This window comes from Eupeodes corollae, chromosome 1 (genome assembly GCF_945859685.1).
Source record: "Eupeodes corollae chromosome 1, idEupCoro1.1, whole genome shotgun sequence".
Classification (NCBI taxonomy): Eukaryota; Metazoa; Arthropoda; class Insecta; order Diptera; family Syrphidae; genus Eupeodes; species Eupeodes corollae.
Genome location: NC_079147.1, coordinates 87,315,670 through 87,339,401, shown reverse-complemented (window position 1 = coordinate 87,339,401; position 23,732 = coordinate 87,315,670). Strand labels below are relative to the sequence as shown.

The 23,732-nt window shown below is 33.2% G+C and overlaps 1 protein-coding gene across 6 annotated transcripts in view; it reads left to right on the top strand.

The window, feature by feature from the left end:
• LOC129941726 (homeobox protein Nkx-2.1) overlaps positions 1 to 23,732 on the top strand; it is a 108,755-nt gene that overhangs the window by 71,724 nt on the left and 13,299 nt on the right. For all 6 annotated transcript variants that reach the window (XM_056050431.1, XM_056050430.1, XM_056050427.1 and 3 more), the window contains one exon: positions 4,913 to 5,008. In XM_056050431.1, coding sequence (XP_055906406.1) covers positions 4,913 to 5,008 — 96 coding nt within the window. The remainder of the gene's footprint in view (positions 1 to 4,912; positions 5,009 to 23,732) is intronic.

The window sequence follows — 23,732 nt, the reverse complement described above, 5'->3', positions numbered from 1 at the left end:
CACTGGCATCAGTGGCAACCGATAAAATAAAATTGCAATATTGGTTTCGATGAAAATAACCTAAAGTATGGAGAGATGTATGCCTATATGAGCTCTTCACCGACCGCCGCAAATCGCAATAAACGCGATATATGCGGTTCATGTTCCTCACGTCGTGCGTCGTCGTCGTTCGGCCACCCTTACCACCACTCGTAACCCACCCGTATTTTTGAAAATCATCAGAGTATTGAAATTGAGAATTCATTATTGTTAATGGATTTTTCAAGTACCAATATCGATGCTGCTTCTGCTGCTGCAGTTGCTGCTGCTGCTTCTGCTGTGACTGACTCTCCTCAAATATACAAAATATATGTATGAACGTTCATATAGAAAATACCAACCTTCATAAATAGAGATATATTTTTGTTTTGTTGTTGTTATTTTTTTCGTTCATTAAATACAAAAGTTTTATTGGATATTCGCGATTGAGTGCAAATATGACGGTTAAAACGAATAACGTTACAATATTGCTACCCACTTTGTTTGCATTTTTATTAAACAAAACAAAAAAATAAACCTTCATTATTGTATAAATAAAACCATCATATGTGTATACAAAATGGAACGAGGATGATGAGGAGTTATTGTAATGTGAACTCAAGAACTCCTAATTGAATCCTTTTAAGCACCCATCCGTACTCCAGTGTAATCCTCACTTTAAATTCTCTCCATTCGTCGAGTCACGACTTACACGTCACGAGTCACAATAAGTAATACAGTGATGTGAAAAAAAGTAATTTACGTAACTATACTTATGAAAGACAATTTCAATTTTGTTTAAATTATATATTCATTTGTGCTTGCTTATAAATTTTTTATAAAATGGAGGAGTGGAAATGCAAATATTATTTTTTTTTTTCATACCCACTGTAAATACATTAAAATTTCTCACGATAATCTGTCCTTTTTCACTCTGCTAAGATTGGGCCTTATTTCTCTTTTATAAAGTTCAACAAACCCAATTTTTAAAAGTTGGTCTAATTTCTGGGTGGCTTTATTTCACGACACCACATTTTTGACAGAATAGAGAAATTTTTCTTGTACATTTCACAGCAAATAGTTTTTCTTATAAACATAAAAAAGTGAAGTTATAACGGATTAATCATTTTGCAGTTGCAAAAGTATAGGGCTGAAATTGATCTGTCAACCTAAGTTACTTCGTCTAAGTCGGGAGGACGGGCTTGTTGGTTTTAGTCGTCTATTCTGAATGGATCATCCTGCCTGACAGCGGAATTCGGTTCGTAGTCGACGTTATACAGTCTACAGAAGTGGTCCTTCCATATCCTCAGCATTGACTGCGGTTCCACTATGATGTTTCCACTTTCGTCTTTGCAGCCTTCGGTTCTAAGTTTATGTACCTGTTTTTTTCACCTCTTCATTAAACTTTCGAACTTCATTCCTGCTTATAAACCTCTCAACATCTTCGACCGCACGCTTCTCATGCCTTCTCTTTTTTCTCTCGCCTCTTCTGCTTGTAGAGCTCATGAGCAGTTCTTGTCCTTTTAAGCAGCGCCACTTTGCGTGCCGGTTGTTTGGCTGTATTTGCCTGCCGACATTTCTAATCAAACCAGGGGTTCCTTGTTTGTGGCTGCTTGAAACCCAGCACATCAGAGGTGGCTTCTTTGATTGCATCTTGGCAATATTGCCACTGGTTTTCGATACATTGTGTTGCCGACAGAGAACTTCGAGAGAGGTTACTTGTAACTCGGTCGGAAAGGGATTTGGCGATCTCTTGCGATTGTAGCCGTTTGACGTTGTACCTTCTCCCAGCATCTTCCTGTTTTGCCTTGGGTCTGGAAATTCGAAGTGCTACCTTGGCTACAACGAGGTAGTGGTCAGAGTCGATGTTATCTACTCGGAAAGTTCGGACATTCATGATGCTGGAAGCGTGTCTGGCGTCGATCGCAATATGGTCAATCTGGTTGAAGGTAGATTGATCTGGAGAAGTCCAAGTTCCTTTGTGGATGTTGAGGTGCGGAAAACGCGTACTGGCTACCATTGCGTTTCGACCCGCAGCAAAATCTATGAGCCTGTATCCATTGTCGGAAGTGTTGTCGTCCAGGCTGTTTTTCTAAGTCTGGCTCTAATGACAAAGCCGCATCTAAATAAGCGCTGTTGGTTTTCGTGGTAGCAGTCACCATGGTAAATATCGCAGTTTTTCAACCTCTTTTTGCCCGGCCAATCCCATTGTATTTCCTGGATGGCGGTGATGTCTGCTTTATAGCAGTCTAGGGCCTCTAACACTCCTCGTGCATATCCCAAGTTCGTTGTCCTTAATTCGTTTGCATAGGTTGTTAACAGTAAATCCGTCCGTATCCGAGGCTTGTTGGTGCTTTGTAACTATGATTTTTGTACGTGGTCAGGAAGTCTCTCCGACGGCACAACCCCCAACCTGGAGGGCCAGATCCTGAGTATAACTCCAAGGATGGAGAGCCAGATAAAACCGCTCCGTATAGGCCTGGGCTCCGAATAAGTCGAAGAAGCCCTATAAGGTGTTCACTAAGTAGTTCAACCTTACTGGAACTGTAGACGCCACCGTTGTTTCCATCTCGGGAATTCCTCCGCTGTCGTCTGGATAAGGAGAGGTGCCTTAGTGGAAACACGCATTTCCCCCCTCTCTCGTTTGCTGACCCAAAAACTTTCCACTAAGGTTGGAACCCAATCTCCAGTTGAGGTAATAGGCACCCGATGTTCACCACGGGGAGGTGTGAGTAGGAGTTGATAGAAAGAGGTGGGTGTTGAGAAAAACCTGAGCATTATGGTCATATGATAACCGACTTTTTTTGCCTGCTATTGAAGAATACGACTTGAAGAATATGTGACTTCAACAAGATGGTACCACATGGCCAATATGGCTTTATTGCAAGAAACATTTCCTGGCCGCGTAATTTCTTGTCGTAGCGATCATGCATTTTGACACCGCTCGACTTTTTCTGTTAGAGATACAAGAAAGATCGTGTTTATGCAGATAAACCTTTAAATCTTTAGCGCTTATAAACCAACATTCGTCAAGTTATGTCTGGGATGATACGCCCAATTTGTGTCAAAAAGTGCTCGAAAATTACCGTAAAAGAATCGATGCTTGCAACAATTGGTGTAGTGGTTATTTAATGATGTATTGTTTCACACCTAATGTTAAAGTTTTAAACCGCAAAATCTATAACCCTGCTTTATTAAAGACGAAATTTGTGTTCATTTGTCAAAATTGTAAATCAAAATATTGTTAAATTTATGGCTCGTTCAATGATCTATTCCAATTTAAATTATAAACTGTCAGCTGTCAAAATTTTTTATTTTTAAGAGTTGTCATAATTTTACTACACCAATGGATGGTGGGGTAATCAAATTGTGTAATAATTTCGTTATAACTTAAAATATAATTAGTTTTTGGTAAACAAATTTATAGTGACAGTTTCACAGTTTACACACATGACAATAATTGAAGGCATTAACGTGAGCGCTCAGCATTTTTATATTAACGATAATTTTTAAAATGATTTTGGCTGGTATTCTTGCTTGTATGAGAAATTTATTGAATTCGTATTTTAGATCTTTTTCTTATAATCTTTTTTATTTCAACTCAGACCACCCTGTTCCAAGATAAATTAACAAAATGTCAAAAAAGGTGCTTCCCCAAAAAAATTATGGCGGAAGACTTTTCTCAACAAAAATAAAATTATTGTCCAAAGAAAAACATTGATATATTCTCGTCTGTAACGTCAACACACACTGTTTGGAAGCGCGCTTAAAAATATCGCAAATAATAATAAAGTCGCAAAAATAAAAACATTCTTTATACTGAGACGAGAACATTTTGTTGTTGTAACAACAAAATGCACTCATCCATTGCATAAATATTATTCTGCACCTTTTCCCCATATAATCATCATCATCATCATCATCAGCATGACAAATAAAAACACAAAAATGTTAGCTTAAACTGTCAACCGAGGCCGAGGACGATATCTATACAACCTACCTAACCTAACTTACCTACGGCGCGGCGGTCGGCATGCGAACTATTTGCAAATCTTATAGCTACGTTGCGTTCTTTACATTCCGTCCACACTCGACCGTCTTGTCCGTCAGTCAGTCACTGACGATGCGATCATCTCATCGATCGGGCTTCGAAAACAGCGCATGATGCAGATAGTAAGTAGGTTTCTAACTATAAGGAACTTTTGTGCACACAGAACTTGCCTTCTAATGACGTTTGGTTTAGCGGCAGTGCAGCGATCGTTGCGGTACCTGGGTTTTGTTGATGCCTCGTTTGGCCTTTTCAGGTAATTTCGCTTAACGAGGGTTATCCTCCTTTCTGTAGATACTAAGTTTTCTATGTGAGCTTGGTGTGCCGCCGACGACGACGGCGACGCGACGGCCGCCGCCAATGTTGGTTTGTAGCATCAGACGAACAAATGGCTGTGATGCGCAGTGTATGCCTGGGCATGAGCATGAATGTGGACAAATGGCAAATATTTCATAAACTGTCAATATTTATCTAAATGACAATTAATTGACGTTAGCAGCAGCGTTTCTCGTTCCCGTGCATTTGCATATATTTTTTCAAAAAAGAAGCCATATAAGAAAGACTTTTAAGTACTTACTTAAGTCGTCAGTTAGGAAGGTAGGTATATATATAAGTATGCTTATGCATAATATAATATGGAAGGAAAGAGGCTTAGATAGATATTTTATATTTAAGGTTAACGTTCATAAATATGATTTGTACTTGTTTGTGTTTTTATTAGATTTAACGTGCTGATTGACCATTTTTTGTTGATTTAGAAAAATTTATAATATTATTATAATTAGTCAATTGTAATAATTTATGTCATATAATTTTATTTAATATTTTTGAAATTTTTATTTCAAGGTTTACGAACTAGAGCGAAGATTTAAACAACAACGATATCTGTCAGCGCCTGAAAGAGAACATTTAGCAAGTTTAATACATTTAACGCCGACGCAGGTAAGTTTTTTTTCAAAACATTATTGAAACTTGTAATTTTTTAAAAGTGGGTTAATACATGTTTTTGGGCGAAGTTTAGATAGAAGATTTCAACATAAGTACTTTACATTTTATTATATATGTAAATTAAATAGGTTCTTCGATCTGTCTCTTTTTTTTACTTATATTCCTTGGAAAATGTTTGGTGGTAAATATCAAATATTATCGAAGAATTTAACAAAAATCCTTGGTTGAGCATTATTCTTCCTTTCTTTTAGTGTTAATCCCTGATGTGAATGTTTATTATATATAACACTAAAACTACAATGCAATACAACCATCACTTAAATAAATTGTAAATAAAAGTACGTATACGCCCGAATGTACCACTTTAACATAACCATACTCCATTAGAAGAAAAACTGCAGCATAATTTCAGCCTTACTTATGGTTGTTAATTGATTTATTTTGGCTGATATTGAACCAAGGAAATGGAGTAAAAAATCGAAACCCAATGATAGTTTGTCAAACTTATGGCCAATAAAAATAATTAATACCAAAAATATCATATCAAATCGTAATAAGACAACAATAAGGCGAAGAAGACTTAATAATGCTAAAGTTTTTTTATTCTAATCACACTCAATAAACTCATGTTGGCAATTTCGTTTCCTTAATCATTTTTTATGGTGTTTACTTTGAAAATAAAATAAATAAAAACGGTGCACCTAGGCGTATACTTGCTTTTTAAGGATATTTATGAAATTTACAAAATAAAGTTTTTATTTTATGTTAATTTGTGTATTGCCAACTTATCAATTAGTCATTAGAGAAGCGCATCTAATAAAATGTTAAAATCAAAAGTTAGGATATTTTTTGATTTATATTCTTAGATTATGAAATAAGCAGGAACATATACTTTTCATAAAATATTGCATGTCCAATTCCCTCATTTGCAAATGTATGTTGTCTGTAATACAAGATATTTTTTGTTGGCAAAATTGCGATTTTTTTTGACATTTGCTCGCGTCTCGTTAAAACAAAATCTTTTCAATCATTCTCTTATTGTTCGAGCTTCAAATGTAACAAATTTGTTTACTACCTAGATTTCAAAGTGGAAATGTGCCTCATTACTGAAGATGTATTTTTTTAAAATAAATATAAGGTTTTTTTTGCTAGTGATTGACCTGTTTCGGTTCTCAACCTTGCGTTCGGTCAATAGGGGTTTGACATTTAGAATAAAAAAGAGGTTGGGATGCGACCCACACTGATAAATTCCTATCCCGTCTGTCGTTTTGTCTTGCTTAAAAGTTTGTAGGTTTTCGTGTTGGGTTAAAAAAGTTGTCAGTTGAATTATTTTTAAAAATTAAAATTACCAAAAATATTTTTCATATAAAGAAATAGTTTTGTTAAATAGATTTAAAAATTTTTACAAATTGGATAAATGAACAAAGTTTGAAGTTTGAAGACAATATTTTTAATTTTTGAAAAGCTATTTGAGTCGAAAGTAAATTTTTAACAAGTTTTAGTATTGTTGTTTTTCTTTCGGTTTTTATTTTTTGTAAAAAAAACTTTCAATTGGATTTTTCTTAAAATTGTACCTAATGTTGACAACAATGTTTTTTAAAAGATAAAAGTAGTTCAAAGAAAATATCTCAAAGTTTTGAAAAGATATTTGAGTCAAAATTCGTTTTTCATCAACTTTTATTAATTTTTTTTGTTTAGGTTTTTATTTTTTGTAAAAAAACTTTGATTGATTTTTTGTAAGTGAAAAGATTTGAAAAGATATTTTAGTCGAAAATCAATTTTTACCTTCTTTTGTTAATTGTTTTTTTGGCCTTTATTTGGTGGTAAAAAAAACTCTCAATTCAATTTTTCTCAACATGTTACTAAATTTTGACAACAATATTTCTTACAAAATAAAATAAGTTTGAAGCCAAAATCTCAAAGTTTTGAAATGAGTAATGATTTTAAGGTTTCTATTTTTTTATAAAACAGCTGTCAATTCGATTTTTATCAAAATTTTACCAGATGTTATAAACGTAATTTTTCGTTGCACAAAATTGTTTTGAAGATAAAATCATTTTTTTTTTCGTAAAACTTTCGAGGTGACAAATTTCTTGTTTCAATTTTTTTGATTTATAAAGTAAAAACGATAATTGGATTTTTTTTTCAAAAAACATATTTTTTTTATTATGCAAAATTTAATTCAAGTATCTGACGTTTTTGGTTCGTGAAATATTTAGGGTTTACCAAAATGTTCAACTTTTTTTTAAACTGCTATGGTAAAAAAAAAACACCCACGTTATTTTCTTCAAAGCATTACTGCATCATTCTGCATTATTATCTGTATAACAAAATTTATTTGAAGTCTTTATCTCTTCTTTGTTTTTGAACTACGGACGAAGAAAAAAACGTCGCTAACGTTCGGACTCACGAACGTACGCACACGCGCACTCACAGACATCTCTCTAAAAAATCTTTTATTTCGACTCTAGGGACCTTGAAACGTCGAGAAATGTCAAAATTTTCAATTTGACAAATCGGACCCATTACAGTAACCTAATATTTGAAGTTCAAAATTGACTCTTATGAAGCTATCTGAAATCTTACGTCAGTTGTTGCGATTGCTTTTATATCATAAAATTCACACTAACGAAGACCAAAGCAAATGTTCGGTTGTACTGTTAAACGAGTACATTGTCAGTCGTTTTGTCTTAATAGTTGGAAATTAAATTAAAACGAGAAGGATGTAGTTGGAGCTATTCTTTGTTATGAATAATAATTAATCAAAAAAAAAAATAATATTTGCTAAACTACAACCAAGGTCGATTCTTTTTGACAAGCTTCTTACCAACTTCATGTGTAGCAACGTAATGTAGCTTCAAACCTAATGCATTAAGAAGAAAGTTCTTTTATATTTGTTATAAATTAAACAAGCAAGTTCTGAAAAAAAATAAAAAAAAAATGCAATGCCAATCCAGTTGAAAATACATCTATTCTAAAATTGAGCTCTATACAATATGCCAAATTCGACATGGCCAAAAGCCTGATTGTAGTTTCGCTTTAAGTCAATAAGCCCTTATGCAAAAAATATCCGACAAAGCCAAGTTTTGGTCAACACTAAGAGTTGTTTTTAATTTTTTTTTCTTAATTCTTAAAAATTCCTAAGTCGTCTGATGACAATGTTCGCTTTTTGTTTAAATGAAAAAAATTATCGTTTTATTTTTAGTTATGGCGTTACTGTCAATTCGTTGTCACTTGTTAAACGACAAAAGATAATAGCTTCAACAATGACATCTTCAAATATTCAAAATGAATTTTAAACCCTGCAAAATGCAGATTAACAAGTTTTTCAAGCAAAAAATAAGGCTAACCTATTACAAAATTTGTCATATGAAATATTTTTTGAAATGCATCCTGACCTATTTTTGCTAAAACGTAGTCTTAAACCTTTTTCAGGAGAGACATTTCCATTATGAAAGTAGTTTGGATCAAAAGTTACCCACTTAATGTGAGTTAAAATTTTCATATTCGGTAATTGGCATAATTATTTTGCATTTTAATTAAAACGACGAAAACTTTTAAAAAATGGTTCTATGTGAAAGGGGTTTGTTCAAATTTTTAACCCGTATATTCAAAAATCCATATATTGTTTTTTTTTTTATTTAATTTTTAATGCATCTTATTTTGTTAATACTTTGTACTCCTCATCAGTTTTGCAAAAGAAAAATGCATTAAATGGAATCATAATATTTTTTTTTTTTTTAAGTTTAAAAGTAAATTAAAAACCTGTGATGCAGCATCCTTTCAACATGCATTTAATAATATGGTATCTTTCTGTTCCCTAAAGCATCTGGTTTTATAATATTACATCGTTGTAAAATTTCTCAAGTGCTTTTGCTATCATATTCTATTTTTTTTCCTGTTAAATGTAAAATCGTATCCTTTTTATGCGAGAGGAAAAATTTGTTGAAGTGCATCCTACAATCTTTTGGGAGGAAAGGAAGTCTAAAAAAAAAGAAATAATATAAAACAAGATAAAATTTACTTTTGCGCATTTTGTGTGAAACAAACAAATAAAACTCATACCACCCTTCCTTCCTTTAAGTTTATTTAAATCATATCACACATAAGGATACACGTACACATATAGAGAGGTAGAAAGATTAATCTGTTTTGTTAAACTTGCCAAACAAAAAATTCTTAGAAAGTCCTTCTGATTCTAAAAGCATCACGTGGCTTTTCTTCCTTGTTTCTCTCTTTAGTCACCATCATCGCCATCATCCCGTGTGAGGAAGATGATATAGTCTTTGGCGTTCTTTGTAGAAAGTAGATGAATTACCATTTAGGAGGCCAACATGAGAGATTCCAGTCAGAATGCAAAATTGCCCCCTTCAAAGGAGGCATCAGGATACCTGAATACTTGAAGAACCGCATTTATGCAACCGAATCATGTGCATCGCTAGGAGAGATAATTTTATTGGCATTTTGCATTAAAAAGCTATCTCCTCTTCTTCTGCTGCAAGGAGGGACAAATTCAAAAAAACAAAATTATATTCTGCAGCATAATATGCATCATGCATCCTTCCTTGCTGTTGTGGTTATAAAGATGTATATGATGTTGAATTATATTGTGACATAAAACACTGAGGCACTTAAGTCCGGGTTAGTTGGCTTTGAATAGGACCCTTGCCCGTAGCGTATAGGTATAGCGCATCACCATCACGGTATTTGCATCATTTCATTGCACCTACTTCAGGAAATGCTTCGGATGTTGTTCCAAGATCCTTCATTTATCATCACAAATAAAAAGAAACCTTCTTCCCACAAGGGAGGTAAATTTATTTTATATGCATTGTGGGTGAGGATATGTAGATGCGAAGGAGGCTTTTATATTTTGATGAGACGAAATGGGCTCTTAATTTATATTACATTTCTCATCCCACTCGCATTTTTTTTCATTTTGTTTAAGTTTTATTTTTTAATTTTAATTTTTCTTTAAATATGCGCAAAACATATTCAAAACAAGAATTTTCTTCTATTTCTATAGAAAAAGGGTTGAATTGAAGGCTTTTCAATTTTCGAGGTGATAAGGTTAATTTTAAAATGTGAAAGACACTTGTACTTAATTTTTATGCTTTAGAAAATATTTATTTTTTCTTTTGAATAAAGAAATAAGGATAAATAGAAATTATTTTATAAAATGTGAAAATTCTGGTAGTAAATTTTTTACTGGAAAATGCTTTGATGAAAGGTGTAAAAAGTAAATATGTTTCTATAATAAAATTAATTTCACTGAAATACTATTCTACAAACTTGAATATATTTCTTTTTAAATTTGTCTGGTTTTTATTGCTTTTAAAAATTATAAAAAAAAGAACTGATACTATTTCTCTATTTTAACCAATGGTTTTGAATATATAGATGTGTACATGATTTATTTAAACTGACTGATAAAAATTAATAAACAGTGGTTCGAAAAAGCTGAACGTAAAAAACACGGTTTTTACTGAAACTTTCTGGGATCAAAACCAATACCATTACTATTTACCTATGAACATTTTAAAGGAGAAATAAATGATTTAGATATTAAACAAACCTTCTGTTTTGAATGGTTTAGATCTGACAATACTTTCTTCTGAATTGGTCTTTTTGACAGCTGTCAGTTGATGGTTTTAAATTTCATAATGAATTAACTTACTCCTGAACAAATTTTGCAAATCGTGTAAATTTAAAGTTTTCGTCAATGCATTTTTTCACGTTGTGGGCCTCTGACGGGCGTGGCCTCCAAGATCAAGTGGTTACGTGAAATCACTTTTTTACGGTGATAAGAACGAGACGATTGAAGCCTTAGATAGAATGTAAGCTTTTCTATTGGTCCTGTTCTACATGTTTCTTTCAGAGAAGAATCAAAGCATCTTAATGACCGTCAGTATGGCTTTTGTAGCAACAGGTCTGGTCCACTGGTGATCTCAAGGTTTATCGCATCCAACAGTGGAACAAATCTTTGCATCTTTTCGGAGAAAGTAAGACTATTATTACTTGATATTTGAAAAGCATTCCATAGATAGCAAGCTCTCTTATCAAAAATGGGTGTTTTTGGTATTGAAGAATCTCTTCTTCCTTGGATAAGAAACTACCTTGCTAACCGTTCAATACAAGTTGTATTGGAAAATGCTGGAGTCCCTTTGGGCTCTGTTTTGTCTCCGAATCTCTTCTTTAGATTCATAAATGATTTCTGGTCTGCCACTTCTAATCCATTTAACTATTTCGCTGACGATAGTACCCTCAGTTCTTCAAATTCGTTTTGCGAATCACATCCTTGTCCTATGGATGTTCAACGGCCAGCGTATGATAAACTTATTAAATTGTAATCTTACCAGCATTGTTTAATGGGGAATAAAAAACGGTGTACATTTCAATGCTTCAAAAACTTAATACTGTCTCCATTCGTTAAAGGAACTCACCCTCGATGCCACTATCCACTCGATATGTGTATCTGAGATCATCTCTTATGAAATGATCACATATTCAATATTGCCAAAAACGCTGCAAGGTGCTTAGGATTTCCCGATTGTACGTGTTCTTTCGCATTGAAGAAATAGCGTCTTTCGTGGATAGTTTAGAAACACGAAGTGTCAGACCATGAATAATGGAGACAAATTTAACCAGCGATATTTATTTTAATTTCAAGAAACGAGGCTTGAATTTCAGTTAAAATGTTATAAGAATATTAAAATTAACATTGAACTCAACGAATTAAAATTACTTTTGAACTGAATAAATCCTATAACTTATAACTTCTATTAAATATTAATAAAATATATATTTTTATCTCTGATAAATTAAATGTTTACCTTTTGCAATTAAAATTTTATTTATACCTAAAATATCAAAGAAAAAGAAAATCCTACAAGAAATAAAATAAGTTTTTATTTTCGACTCAAATCTTATTTAAAATAAAAATAAGAACGCATGAAAAAAAGTAAAAACCCCACTTGTTCGTTAAATGATGCGTAAATCTATTCAACTTATAAGGTAACTACATTTCGAAGGTTTATTTAACGGTAATTGATTTTGTGATATTTTCTTTTCATCCCTTCGCTTTTTATACGCACATAGTACCTAACCAAAAAAAGAAAAACAACAACGTATCCGATTTCGATAGAATGTCTACGACAACGAAAATCCCTTCCACATGGTATCTGTCCATTTCTGTATAAAGGCTGCTTTTTATATTATGTAAGGAAAAACCACCCTCTTTTATTTTTCTGTCTCTTCACGGTTGGGTCGAAAAATTTAAGTGTGCAAAAAAAAAACATCACATAGCCGAGCCTAAGGGTAATTGCTCTGCGAGTGTCATGACAATAGAATTTAACCAAACACCCAAATGTCTGGCTCGTTTTTGGGTTTCAACCCCTCTCTTTTTGAAGATGGTTTTCTGCGCTCTATGTCACCAATTCCACAAAATGTTACATTTTTTTGGGATGTCCAAAAGTCTTATATCTACCTATAGGTATGTAGAGAAGGACTTTTGTGTCCATTGTTACTCTACCTAGACTACCATCATCACCATCACAAAGATCATGAGGATTGCATGATGCTTTGCCTTCTCCCCCTAATTTAAGTGGTGTTTTTCTATGTTCTGTATCCTTTTGCAATCACAAATGCCATCTTTTCAGCTGATGATGATGGTTGGATGGAATATGCAACCCAATTATTTGGTTGGTGGTGTTGTGATGACTGCGATAATAAATACAAAGGGAGGGATATGCTATGCCTTAAGGCTTGACATTTATCGTCTTCCGGTTTGTCGGCTTGTGGAGTTTTTAACCTTCCGATTTCGACAATTGGTTTTTAAATGTGTTGATTATTATCACATAATTGTTATCCCATCATCGTTTGTTGTTGTGTTTAGTAATTCGGTGCTACTGTTTCTGGTATACGTAGAAAAAAAGGGATGAATTAAATCTTGATTACTTTACAGTGGTAATAAGATTGAATTCAATTGCCGGCGGAAGTGATGATGGTTAAAAAAATTTCTCTGGACGTTGGCATAATTTTGTACTAAAATTTTGGAAAATTTGTTAGTTTCATAAATGTTGTCATGTTTTTGAGAATTCAATTAAAAATCAAGCGTCAAGGACTTATTAATTTCAAGGTCCTTTCAATCTAAATCATAACGGACTATCCACTTTGCGGTTTCAAAAGTAAATGTTAATAAAACCCATTTGTTGACATATATTGGGCGGTACCTCAGCCATAACTTGACGAATGTTGGGTTTTAAGTACTCAAGAGTTTAAGGTTTATCTACATAAACACGGTCTTTTGCGTAGCCCCACAAAAAAGTGGTGTCAAATTACATGATCATGGTGACCAGTTGAAAATTACCCAGCCAGGAAATGTCTTGTTGAAATCACCTATTCTCTAAATCGTAATCTTCAATAGCAGGCAAAAAAAAGTCGATTAACTGTCGAACTGGAGGTGACAGTCGATCCATCGTCATTTTCAAAAAAGTAAGGTCCACGTCCAATCACACCTCCGGACCAAAGAGCGCACCAAACAGTGACTTTTGCCTCAATAAGTTGAGAATTTTCAGAACCTAAAATATAACAGTTTTGTTTATTAAATTATCCATGGACTACCGAGTGAGCAATGTTCTTCTTCGCTTTGTTCAAGCAACTATTCGACGTATCTACGACTTTGAAAGCTGGCTTCAGTTGTTGTGTGAGCTGGAAATTATTTGGATGTTGGTGCAGATCCAAATGCAAAATACGCCATAAAACAGTCCACAGAACGACTCCAAATTGAAAAATTCGGGTCTTCGGCAAAAGTTTCACTTACTGCAGTGATATTTTCACTGGAACGAGCGTAACAATGAATCACAGCGTAATAATGATTTACAATATCTATAACCAATCCAATCTCTTTACAATTTTGCCAATTGCTTCCTTAGTGATTATGTAAACCGTAATCTCCTCTTAAAGCACGATATGGAAGAATCAACATTTTTGTAGTTAAGCGATTGATTTTCGTTAATGTCAGAATTTTAACAAAAAAGAAAAAAAAAATATTTACCAACTTAATTTGACAGTCGTCAACTGTCGATCCCAGCCCTATACTTTTAAAACCGCAAAAGTGATAAACCGTTACATTTTATCGTCAGCCATATTTCAAGAACAATCAAAGATATCGACGATACTTTCAAAAAATTTAAATGGATACAAAATGAATGTTGTTTTTTACAAAAACTGAGAACCTACAAAATGAATAGAGACTAAAAATTGATTTTCGACTCGAAAATCTTGACAACAACTATATTTTAATTTAAACTTGTTTAATCATATTAAAAATGTTGTTTTTAACATTTGGTACAATTTTTAGAAAAATCTAATTTTAGATTGGAACTTTTCAGTGTCTCCTATCTTTCCAATCTTGGAACACGAGTTCCTGACAATCTAAAGAAGATTTTTTTAAAACTTTGTTTAAAAATCCAATGCTACTAAAAATTGGTAAAAATTAGTTTTCGACTAAAATATTTCAGGATCAAAACCAAATATGTAAATTAAATTTAACTTTATTATTTGAAAAATATTGTTATTAAATTTAAGTAATTTTTATTACAAAAATCTATCTGAAAATTTTGTTTAAAAGGAACGAAAACCTATGGAAACAATTGTGTGTAAGAATTAATAGAGAATGGTTTTCGACTGCAGTGTATCAGAACTTTTTTTATCTTACGCTAAATGTTTTAAATCGATGTCATATTCATTAATTGAAAGAGGTCTATACAGTTAACATGATTTTTATGTAAACCTGAAGTTAAATTTGTTGGCTGTGCAAAAGTTCAAAGTTAGCCAAGTATTTTTCAAAAATTCATTCATCATTTTTAATGCAGGATAAGTATTGTGAATCTTTGCATTAGGCCTATTTTACTCGGGATAGTTTTTTCACTATGCTTCAAGACATTGCAAAGACTTCAAAAGAATGCAAAGACTTCAAGTGAATGCAATGAATGAATGCAATCAAGTGAATGCAATGAATGAATGCAATCAATTGATTGCAATCAAAAGGTCAAATGATTGGCGATTACAAAATTTTAAATTCCAACTATTAGGTGAAATCAATGAATTCAATTCATGATTCATAACGATTATGTTCCCAAAAGATTGCATTCTTTTACGGACAAAATCATCGTGTATGAAAGAAGAATTCCTCTCTCCAATTCATAAAACCATATTTCTGTTCTGCAACCTGCTTAATGGAACATTAGCTTTACCGCTAGTATTTCTTTTTTATGAAGAAATACAAAATTAGACAACACAATACAATTTTAACATAAATACATGCTTTCCCAATAAGAAACAATTTAATTAACTAAAATTTCCTGTTTGATAAGAAATCACTAAGGATCGTTGTTTTGTTAATTCATAAAGATTCTATATATTGCCAATTTTGTCCTAATCTTTTAGCCCAAGTTCAAATATTATACATTTTATAATACAAAATTAATAAAAAAATGTCCTTCTAAGCGGATTTGACTGTAAAAAATACATTTTCTTCATTGATGAATCCTGTGATATTGAACAAGTATCAAAAATCTTAAAAATTCCACAACAAAAAATTATGATGGTGATGATGATGTTTTATCCCTTTGTATAAATACATTATCAAAAGGTTTATGTGGATTAAAATGTCAAATATTTACCCGCATTATTATCGGATTTACGCGGGTTTATTCCTTTAAAGGTTAAACGAGCTGTAAATTTGTACAAAATAAAAAAGAAAAACATATTCATTGGATGCATAAGCATATCCTGGGGTATTTTTTTTTCAATTTCCATCCATCTTTTGTTGTTTATTGTTACTTTTTTCCTTTTTTATTGACAGGAAATATCGAGGTACGATACGAACCTATAAATTGAGGGATTGTCTTTATGTGAACAAGTTGTAATAACATTTTGAAAGACTTTTATGCGAGGGTGGTTATGATATCGGTTTTATTTTTTGGTTAGGTAGATTTTGAGAAGAATCAATCATCAAGAAGTAATTTGCGGTATTAAAAGGACTTTATGAAAAGGAAATACATAGAAATTGTTAGAATTGAACTGAAGACTCAGGAAAGACTGTATAAGAGCTTTAATTTGGATATGGATACAATTTTCGTAAATTTAAAGGATTTTAAAAATTCAGACTAGACAGTTATGTTCAAATTTAAAGAAGAAATAGTGTAACTGTTACAAGGTAAGAACATCTCATATATTTACCTTAATATCTAGCCCTTTGGTTGTAAGCGTTTTCTAGAACTTTGAACTTGTCTTTTAAAGAGTCTTACTTAGACGAAATCAAAATAGCAGCTTAGTGTTAGGTATTTTTCCTCTCATGCTATGCAAGAACTTTTGTTCCTTTTCTGATGACCTTGTTAGAAAATCAAACCTTGTTAGAAAATTAAGCCTTTCCTCGAGTCCAATTCTCATTCTGGAACCCACTTAATTATCTTGGATATAATTCAAAAGGGAGCTCTAAAACTCATAAGCGATTTTTGTCATTTCTTATCCATTTCCCCTGAGCATTGTGGAAATATTTCTTTCCTAGGCAACGGCCTAGTCACTGATAAAGCTTCGGTTCCAACGATCACCGAAATCAAGCATCAGTGAGCGTAGTTAGTAGACAGATGGAGGACCGTCTGGAAACCTACTGCGTGCTGTTGTCATGTGTTCTTTCTGTCTGTTATTCTTTCCCTTCTGTCTTGTATTAATGTCTTGTGTTATTAGCACCTTACATAGTCAAGTCGCTCAAGGTGCTGTGAACATTTATGTGCTGAGTAGTGTTAAATATAATGTTTCTTGTCCGTCATTATTTTAACGATATTTTTAAAGATTGAAATAGCCAGTAGCTTTTCTTCCCACACCATTTCAAATCATACGTACAGTAAAGATATTTGTTCCTTACCCGTACGTCACGAATGCAGAATGCTTTATGTGGCTCAGCATTTAAAACTCATTACAATTTGAAGACATTCAAGATCAATAATTTGCACCGGTAGGTATATCTTTTTAAATCCTATCTCCCTTTCCTAATTCACCGTGCTTCGTTCAATTTTTATTAGGTTATTTATAACCTTTTGAGAGCACGGTTCCTAGCTAGATTCCGCCAGTTGCGCACTCCAAGTCAAATGGGGCCACTTTCCACTTATGCGCCCCACCTGATCCGAAATCTTCCTCTACTGCGCTGTCCTGTGGGCGTGAATTCGAAGACTTTTCGAATCGGAGCATTCGTTTCTATGCGTTCTACGTGACCCAGCCATCCCATTTGTTGGACTTTTATCCAGCTCTTTGTTCCATCTTCTCCTACTCTCACAATTTTCGCATACGGGACTGTAGATCACGCGAAGAACTTTTCTCTCGATGCGACCCAAGTTGCTTTCATCCCCTTTTTACATAGTCCATGCTTCTGCACCGATAACATTCTTTTTTAGTGACACTTTTTCTGGGTTTAAACCACACTGATAAAGACCTTTCAGGTTGTTGACGAAGGGCATTAGGCATTCACATATTATGGCACAGAAGATTCTGTAAGCGATGTTAAGGGCGTCTCCCTTTTTTTCAAAATCGGGCAACAATACAATGATAAGGTTCCATTCATCGTTCATGTTTTTTTTCAACCAAAGCTTACAGATAAGTTGGTGCATACTCCTAACCAAATTATCTCAAGCTGCTTTAAAGAGTTCCACATTTAACTCTAGAAAGATAACCTACGTCGAATTGACGTATAAATCATGTGTATCACTTATGGTCTCTGAAATGTGGTTATCTTTCTAGGGTTAAGATACTTATCTGCTTTGGCGGTTTTGTTAGACTTCAGCTTCTCCATACTATTTATTGTGTGATTTTCTTGCCTTCATTTGGACCATGATTCGAAACGAAAAAAAGTTGACGTCTTCGTAGTCCATAGTGACCATAGTGTTTATTCACAAATTCTTCAAGAATTCTAAGTCTTTCTTGATCTCCAAGCAACCTTTTCAAATACGTGTTATTATATCCTAATAATCCATTCCATCTTCAAAAAAGACTTGCATTTCATGCTCAAATGATTCAAATGTCTGCTAATAAAAATATGAGTGGGATGTGTATAAACCAATCAGCAATATAATTAGTTATCTACGTGGGAATTTTATTTTATCGACCTAACCTATAGTTCGGTTGATGGACAACAAAGATTATCGTCTTAAGGTTATTATTAATTTTTCTATCATCATCATCATTTTATTATTATTGCAACAGCTCCTTACCACAATGTTTTTATTATGGATTTAACATTTTAAACCCCGTATAAAAGATGCAAAATCTTCAATAAACAACAAAACAGGTATGAATTTCTATACCTTCTTTCCTTCCGTGGCTGGTGTGGCGGGTGTTGAAAAGTATGTTTACACAGGTCCTTGGTTAATCCAATAAGTATATTCAAACGATACGATGAGCTGAATTGTTGGTACATAGGTTGCCAGCGTACTTGTATAGATACTTTGTTCAGTCTTGCTTGGGGGTGTTTTTTTATGTTTTTGAATAATTTCAAGACCTTTAAAAAGTGTTGGTTTAGGATGGAAAAACAACCGTATTTTTTTTTATTTTAATTCTTGTCACAAAATTTCCATTCATTATGAAATAAAGTCAAAATATTATTTTAAGAAAATTAACAATCCTATTGACTTGTTGATTTTTGCTGTAAGCCAGAGCTTAGATAGATTTGGTTAAATGAGATGTCAATTGTTAAGTTAAAGTATGTTTTTAAAAGAATTTTGTCACACGTAGAAGAATCTGACAAGGACTACCTACAACTATAGAAATATTATAATAATTTGATTTGATTTCAAAGATGAGGAGAGAAGTATATATTTCAAACCGTTAAGTTATGTGATTTTTAATATTTACCGGAATTGTGAGTGACAATATCAATTAATAGTTGAAACAAATTGAAAAATTATATCTCTTAAAAATTTTGCTGAAATATTTATAAAATGTCTTAATTTTTACAGCTGTCTGAATAATTTTCAATTATAAAAACTTTTGTCAATTGTTAAATGACAAACTTTGATATTTATCAACTATTAAATCATAATTGCCACTCAAAACATAAGTAATTATTTCTTCTTATAAAGTACTACCATAAATTATAATTTAAATCTTATAAACAAAGTTTTGTAGTTTCATTAATAAGTTGGTTAAGTTTTCACTTTTTGGCGACACTGAACCTGCTGTATACATTTTAAATAAACGCTGCCCTTAAAACGACATTAGAAACTTTTCTAAAAAACTTTAACTTATATAAATTAATAGTAAATTTTTAATCAGCACTTTTATTTTAGTGAATAAGCTTACTCTGTCTGGTCAAGTTTTAGATCACATTGGATCACCGGAAAATATCTTGAAGCTTCTTAATCACTCGCGATAGAAGCTTCGTAGTATTGGAGCATCGTGTAACGCAAGACACGCTGCAGTGAACTTGAATTAATTGAGCGGATTTCTCGACGAATGGTTTCTTTTAGTTTCACTAGAGCTCGGGGATTGTTGCTGTAAAATCTCTTTTTGAGGTAGTCTCATAAAGAAAAACCCATTGGAGTTTAGTCGGGTGACCTCGGGATGTTTCCAGCGTGACTCGACTGATAAGTTTTTGTGAGAAAGCTTTTTGAGCGATTTGAACTTTGAATGGATGGAACTTTAAAGCCTTTTTTTAAAATTACTCTTGAAAGCTCCAGTGAGGCTGCCCTCTTCCGTATCGAAAGTCGTGGATTTGTACGTAAACTCTCTTCAACTACTTCAATAATTATTTGTCACATATCAGTTAACAAAACTGTCGACGCGTTACGTACGAATCGTTGCTCTCGGAAAATGTCTCGGTGGTTAACGCAAAGTGTGGAAAGTGTTATCAAAATATCGACACTTGATTTCGTCTTCAATCTTTCCCTTAGGTATATCTGATCGTTGTGAAATTCCTAAGACTAAATAAATGATTTTGATCACAAACCAAACAAGCTCAAAAAATAGACAAAGTTTAACTACCATTACTTCAAAAATGCCCGCGTCGAGAATTCACTGTGTGTAAAGCCAAAAAAACGAGCTCGATCCACATTACCAAGTTTAGAAGATTCAGGGCCAGAAGTTAATCCATCAGCTGGTGGCTTTACTGGTGGTAATTTGGTGAATATCTGTAAAGATTCAACGGAATTCAAAAATATATTGTGGCGTAAAATGAGCATGAAGTTGCATGTAAACGATGTTGCATTCAGAGGAAAAACTGATCTGCCACCTGAAGTATGAAACTGGAACCACCGTTAAAGTTTTTCTCTTATTTTCTTACAGACGACCTCTTCGAATTAATTAGTCTGAAAACGAACCGAGCTTCAATATTAGAAAACTTGAATACACAATTCAAAGTTGATAAGTGCGGAATTCGAAGATACATAGGAGTCTTGATATTTATTTCAATTTTTCGTTACTCAAACATTGAGGCACACTGGAGCGAGTTCGGATTTCGACATATACCAGACTACATGTCAAAAAAACAAATTTAAGCAGATAAAAAAATATTTATCGTTCAATGATGAATCAAAGCTGGTCAAGAATTGTAATATCGGTATGATCCTATTTTTAGAATAAGAAGAGATCCGAACCTATTTGATTCAATGCTTTGATTCAGTTCCGAAAAATGCTTGTTTATGCATCGACGAACAAATGTGTTCAACTAAAATGGCTTATCATTTACGCCAATATTTGCCAGACAAACCACATCCTTGGGTTTAAGTTAAGTTATTCGTTTTATATGACAGCAATGGCTACTCGTACCGGTTTGAAACATATACTGGAGCAAAAAACGATGACATAATTTTGCCCGATACCCCAAACATTGGAGCAACCGGAAATGTTGTTATAAGATTGTCGCAAACTGTGCCAGATTTTGTCAACCACATTTTATATTTTCACATTCCTTCCACTAACGGTATATTTGAGAGCTCGTGGCATTATTAGTCTTGGAACTGTTAGAGTGAATCGGATTCCTTAATGCAGGCTCCCAACAGACAAAAGCGAGAAACTTAAAAAAGCTCCAAGAGGTTATTCAACAGAATTCGTTACAACGGCTTATGGTGTCGACATCACAAATGTCTTGTGGAAGGACGTCCTTCAACCGCCTCACAACCAACCACAAGCAACGATGAAAAAAGCTGTTTATCCCGGGGCGAGCATAAGATTTGACGGTGCAAATCATTTCCCGGATGGGGATCCAAGAAATCATGTAAATTGTGTTAAAAATCGGAAACACACGCGTTTTGTAAGAAATGTAACATCCATCTGTGTTATTCCAAAGCAAAAAACTGTTTCACAAACTATCACGAAGCTAAATAACCATTTTCTTTCTCTTCCTCCTTCTTTTATAAATTTGTTTAATAAATAACTTTGAAATAAAATATGTTTTATATATAACTTATTTTTTCACCTAACCCAATAATACCGTCCACAGACGGTCTGTTTTTTACAAACGGCTTTCATAATCGTGTCCTTAAACAGGAAATCTTGCTCGAACCGAAATTCTTATTAAAATATATTCCTTATTTCAATTTCAGTGGTTAAAGGGTTAAGAAATATGATGAATACATTTTAAGTTGTCTAAAAAATGTAAGCTCATATAAGAGACACCGAAATGGTTATAATTCATAAAATAAAGGTTAGCGTTCCTCAAGGCTCTGTTTTGTCTCCTGTTCTTTTTCTAATACTAAATCTTCTAATCCATCCAAATCTTTAGCTGTGTATGTTCGCTACGAGGTTTCCAGACCTCAATGCCAGAAATTGTATATTAATTTTCAGCATTTACCTATTTAATGAGTATTTTTGAACAGCTAAAGAACTTTAAATAGTATTACAGAAGTCAAAAATATTGTTGGAGTTAATTTTCTTTAATATATGTACATATGTTCATTGAATCAGTCCAATTTTTAAAACACTTTTACCAATAAATACTTATATTTGTTGACAATGGCAGGAGTATTGACTTCCAACTCTTCAACAATTGATGGTTTGTCATGGCCCCATACAAATTATGTAATAGAGATTCTTAAGGTCGCTTGTACGAGGGGGAACATGGATTTAATAGCACCACTTCTGAAATAAAGTTGTGACCGAATTTAAATAAAAAATCAGCCAATATTTCATGGAAGCTTTCGCACTTCAGGATTATTTTGCTTCATGTAACCAAAATGACAGATGAACTTTAAGAACAGATTAATTTCGTGTTAAAAAAAGAATGTCCGAAATTTCAAAGAGAGGGTTTCGATGGTTGTTGACAAGCACCTAAAAAACACCCTTTATATCTCCATAAAAACAAACATGCATTAAGGTTGTACATAAGAAAGAAACAAATGTCAAAACCGAGTCTTTAAGTGTATTTCAATTTACTGATCAGATCTTAGTCGAATTGTAATTAGTTTCAAACAGTTTTTAGTTAAAATGAACGTACATATTTTTAAAAATGTTAACTAAATACTATGAGATAAGAAACAAATCTTTAACCTAATTATTTAAACAATCTCCGTTGAGAATGTTGAATCAGTGTTTGAAATGTAATAAATTTTCCCAAGTGGATATAAGACACACGACTCAAATATTATGTTATTACACCAGTTTAGTTTATATTCACCAATGCACCGCTCCTCCAACTCGTAGTTAATGGTTCTAGGTCTTGCTTTTACGCTGGCTATGGAATTATAGGGTTTTTGTCGGCGGCGTTTTAATATTTCCACTCATAACGCTCAGTGCTTTGGCTCACATGTTTTTTAATGTTTTATTTTTGTTTTGTGTGTTAAACATGACGACCTCGCGCTCTAGTGGGAATAACACTTTGTCAGCGTTCAATTGGATAATCGTGTTTCCAGCTTGGGACAGAGAGATCGAGAGTGTAAAAAAGGTGCCCGTCCACGTTTATGATGTCGACGTTGCTAGTTGTCGTCGTTCTTCGTTCGCAGTGTTGGGGTTAAAATTTTAATATGACGTGATATACGGGGATGGGGATGTTGATGTTTTCGAAGGAACAATATGCTAACTTCCACCGACCAAGCCACAACGACGACGAACGACGATAACATTTAAGGTTTACATGTTTATATACTATATGAACAAATTTTTATTAATATTATTCACGCTAAATAGTGTAACGAAACTTTTGCTTTTGAAAAAAGAAAAAATATGCATGCATATATGCATTGCAGCATAGGAACATACCTATTTACACATGAACTGTACTCGCGCGTCTCGTTGGCGTATTTGAATGTTTTGAACTGAAAGCTGCTGCTGTTATGCCGGTTGTGCTCTGAAGTCTTCACAATGATTGACGTTAAAATCCACTTAAGAGCCTTTTTCATTTGAACATAATAAAGATGAACGGGGCGAAATAATCAAATTATAAAAATAAAAAAATATATGATTTATTATGCACATACCTATACACAATATAATTTAGGTAGGTACATTATGTGAATGATGGTAAAAAAAATTTAATGCGAGGACCAGAATTTGAATGCGGACAGAAAAGAATGGAGACTATAATACTTGTACTTCAGATATACACTTCAGGTGGAACCTATGGTTGAATTGATGAAAGTATGATCACAACTTTTATTATGCTAGTTAAAAAATGTGAGGAATTATGATGACACGAGTTTATGATTGTAAAATTATTTTAAGAAAAAATAAG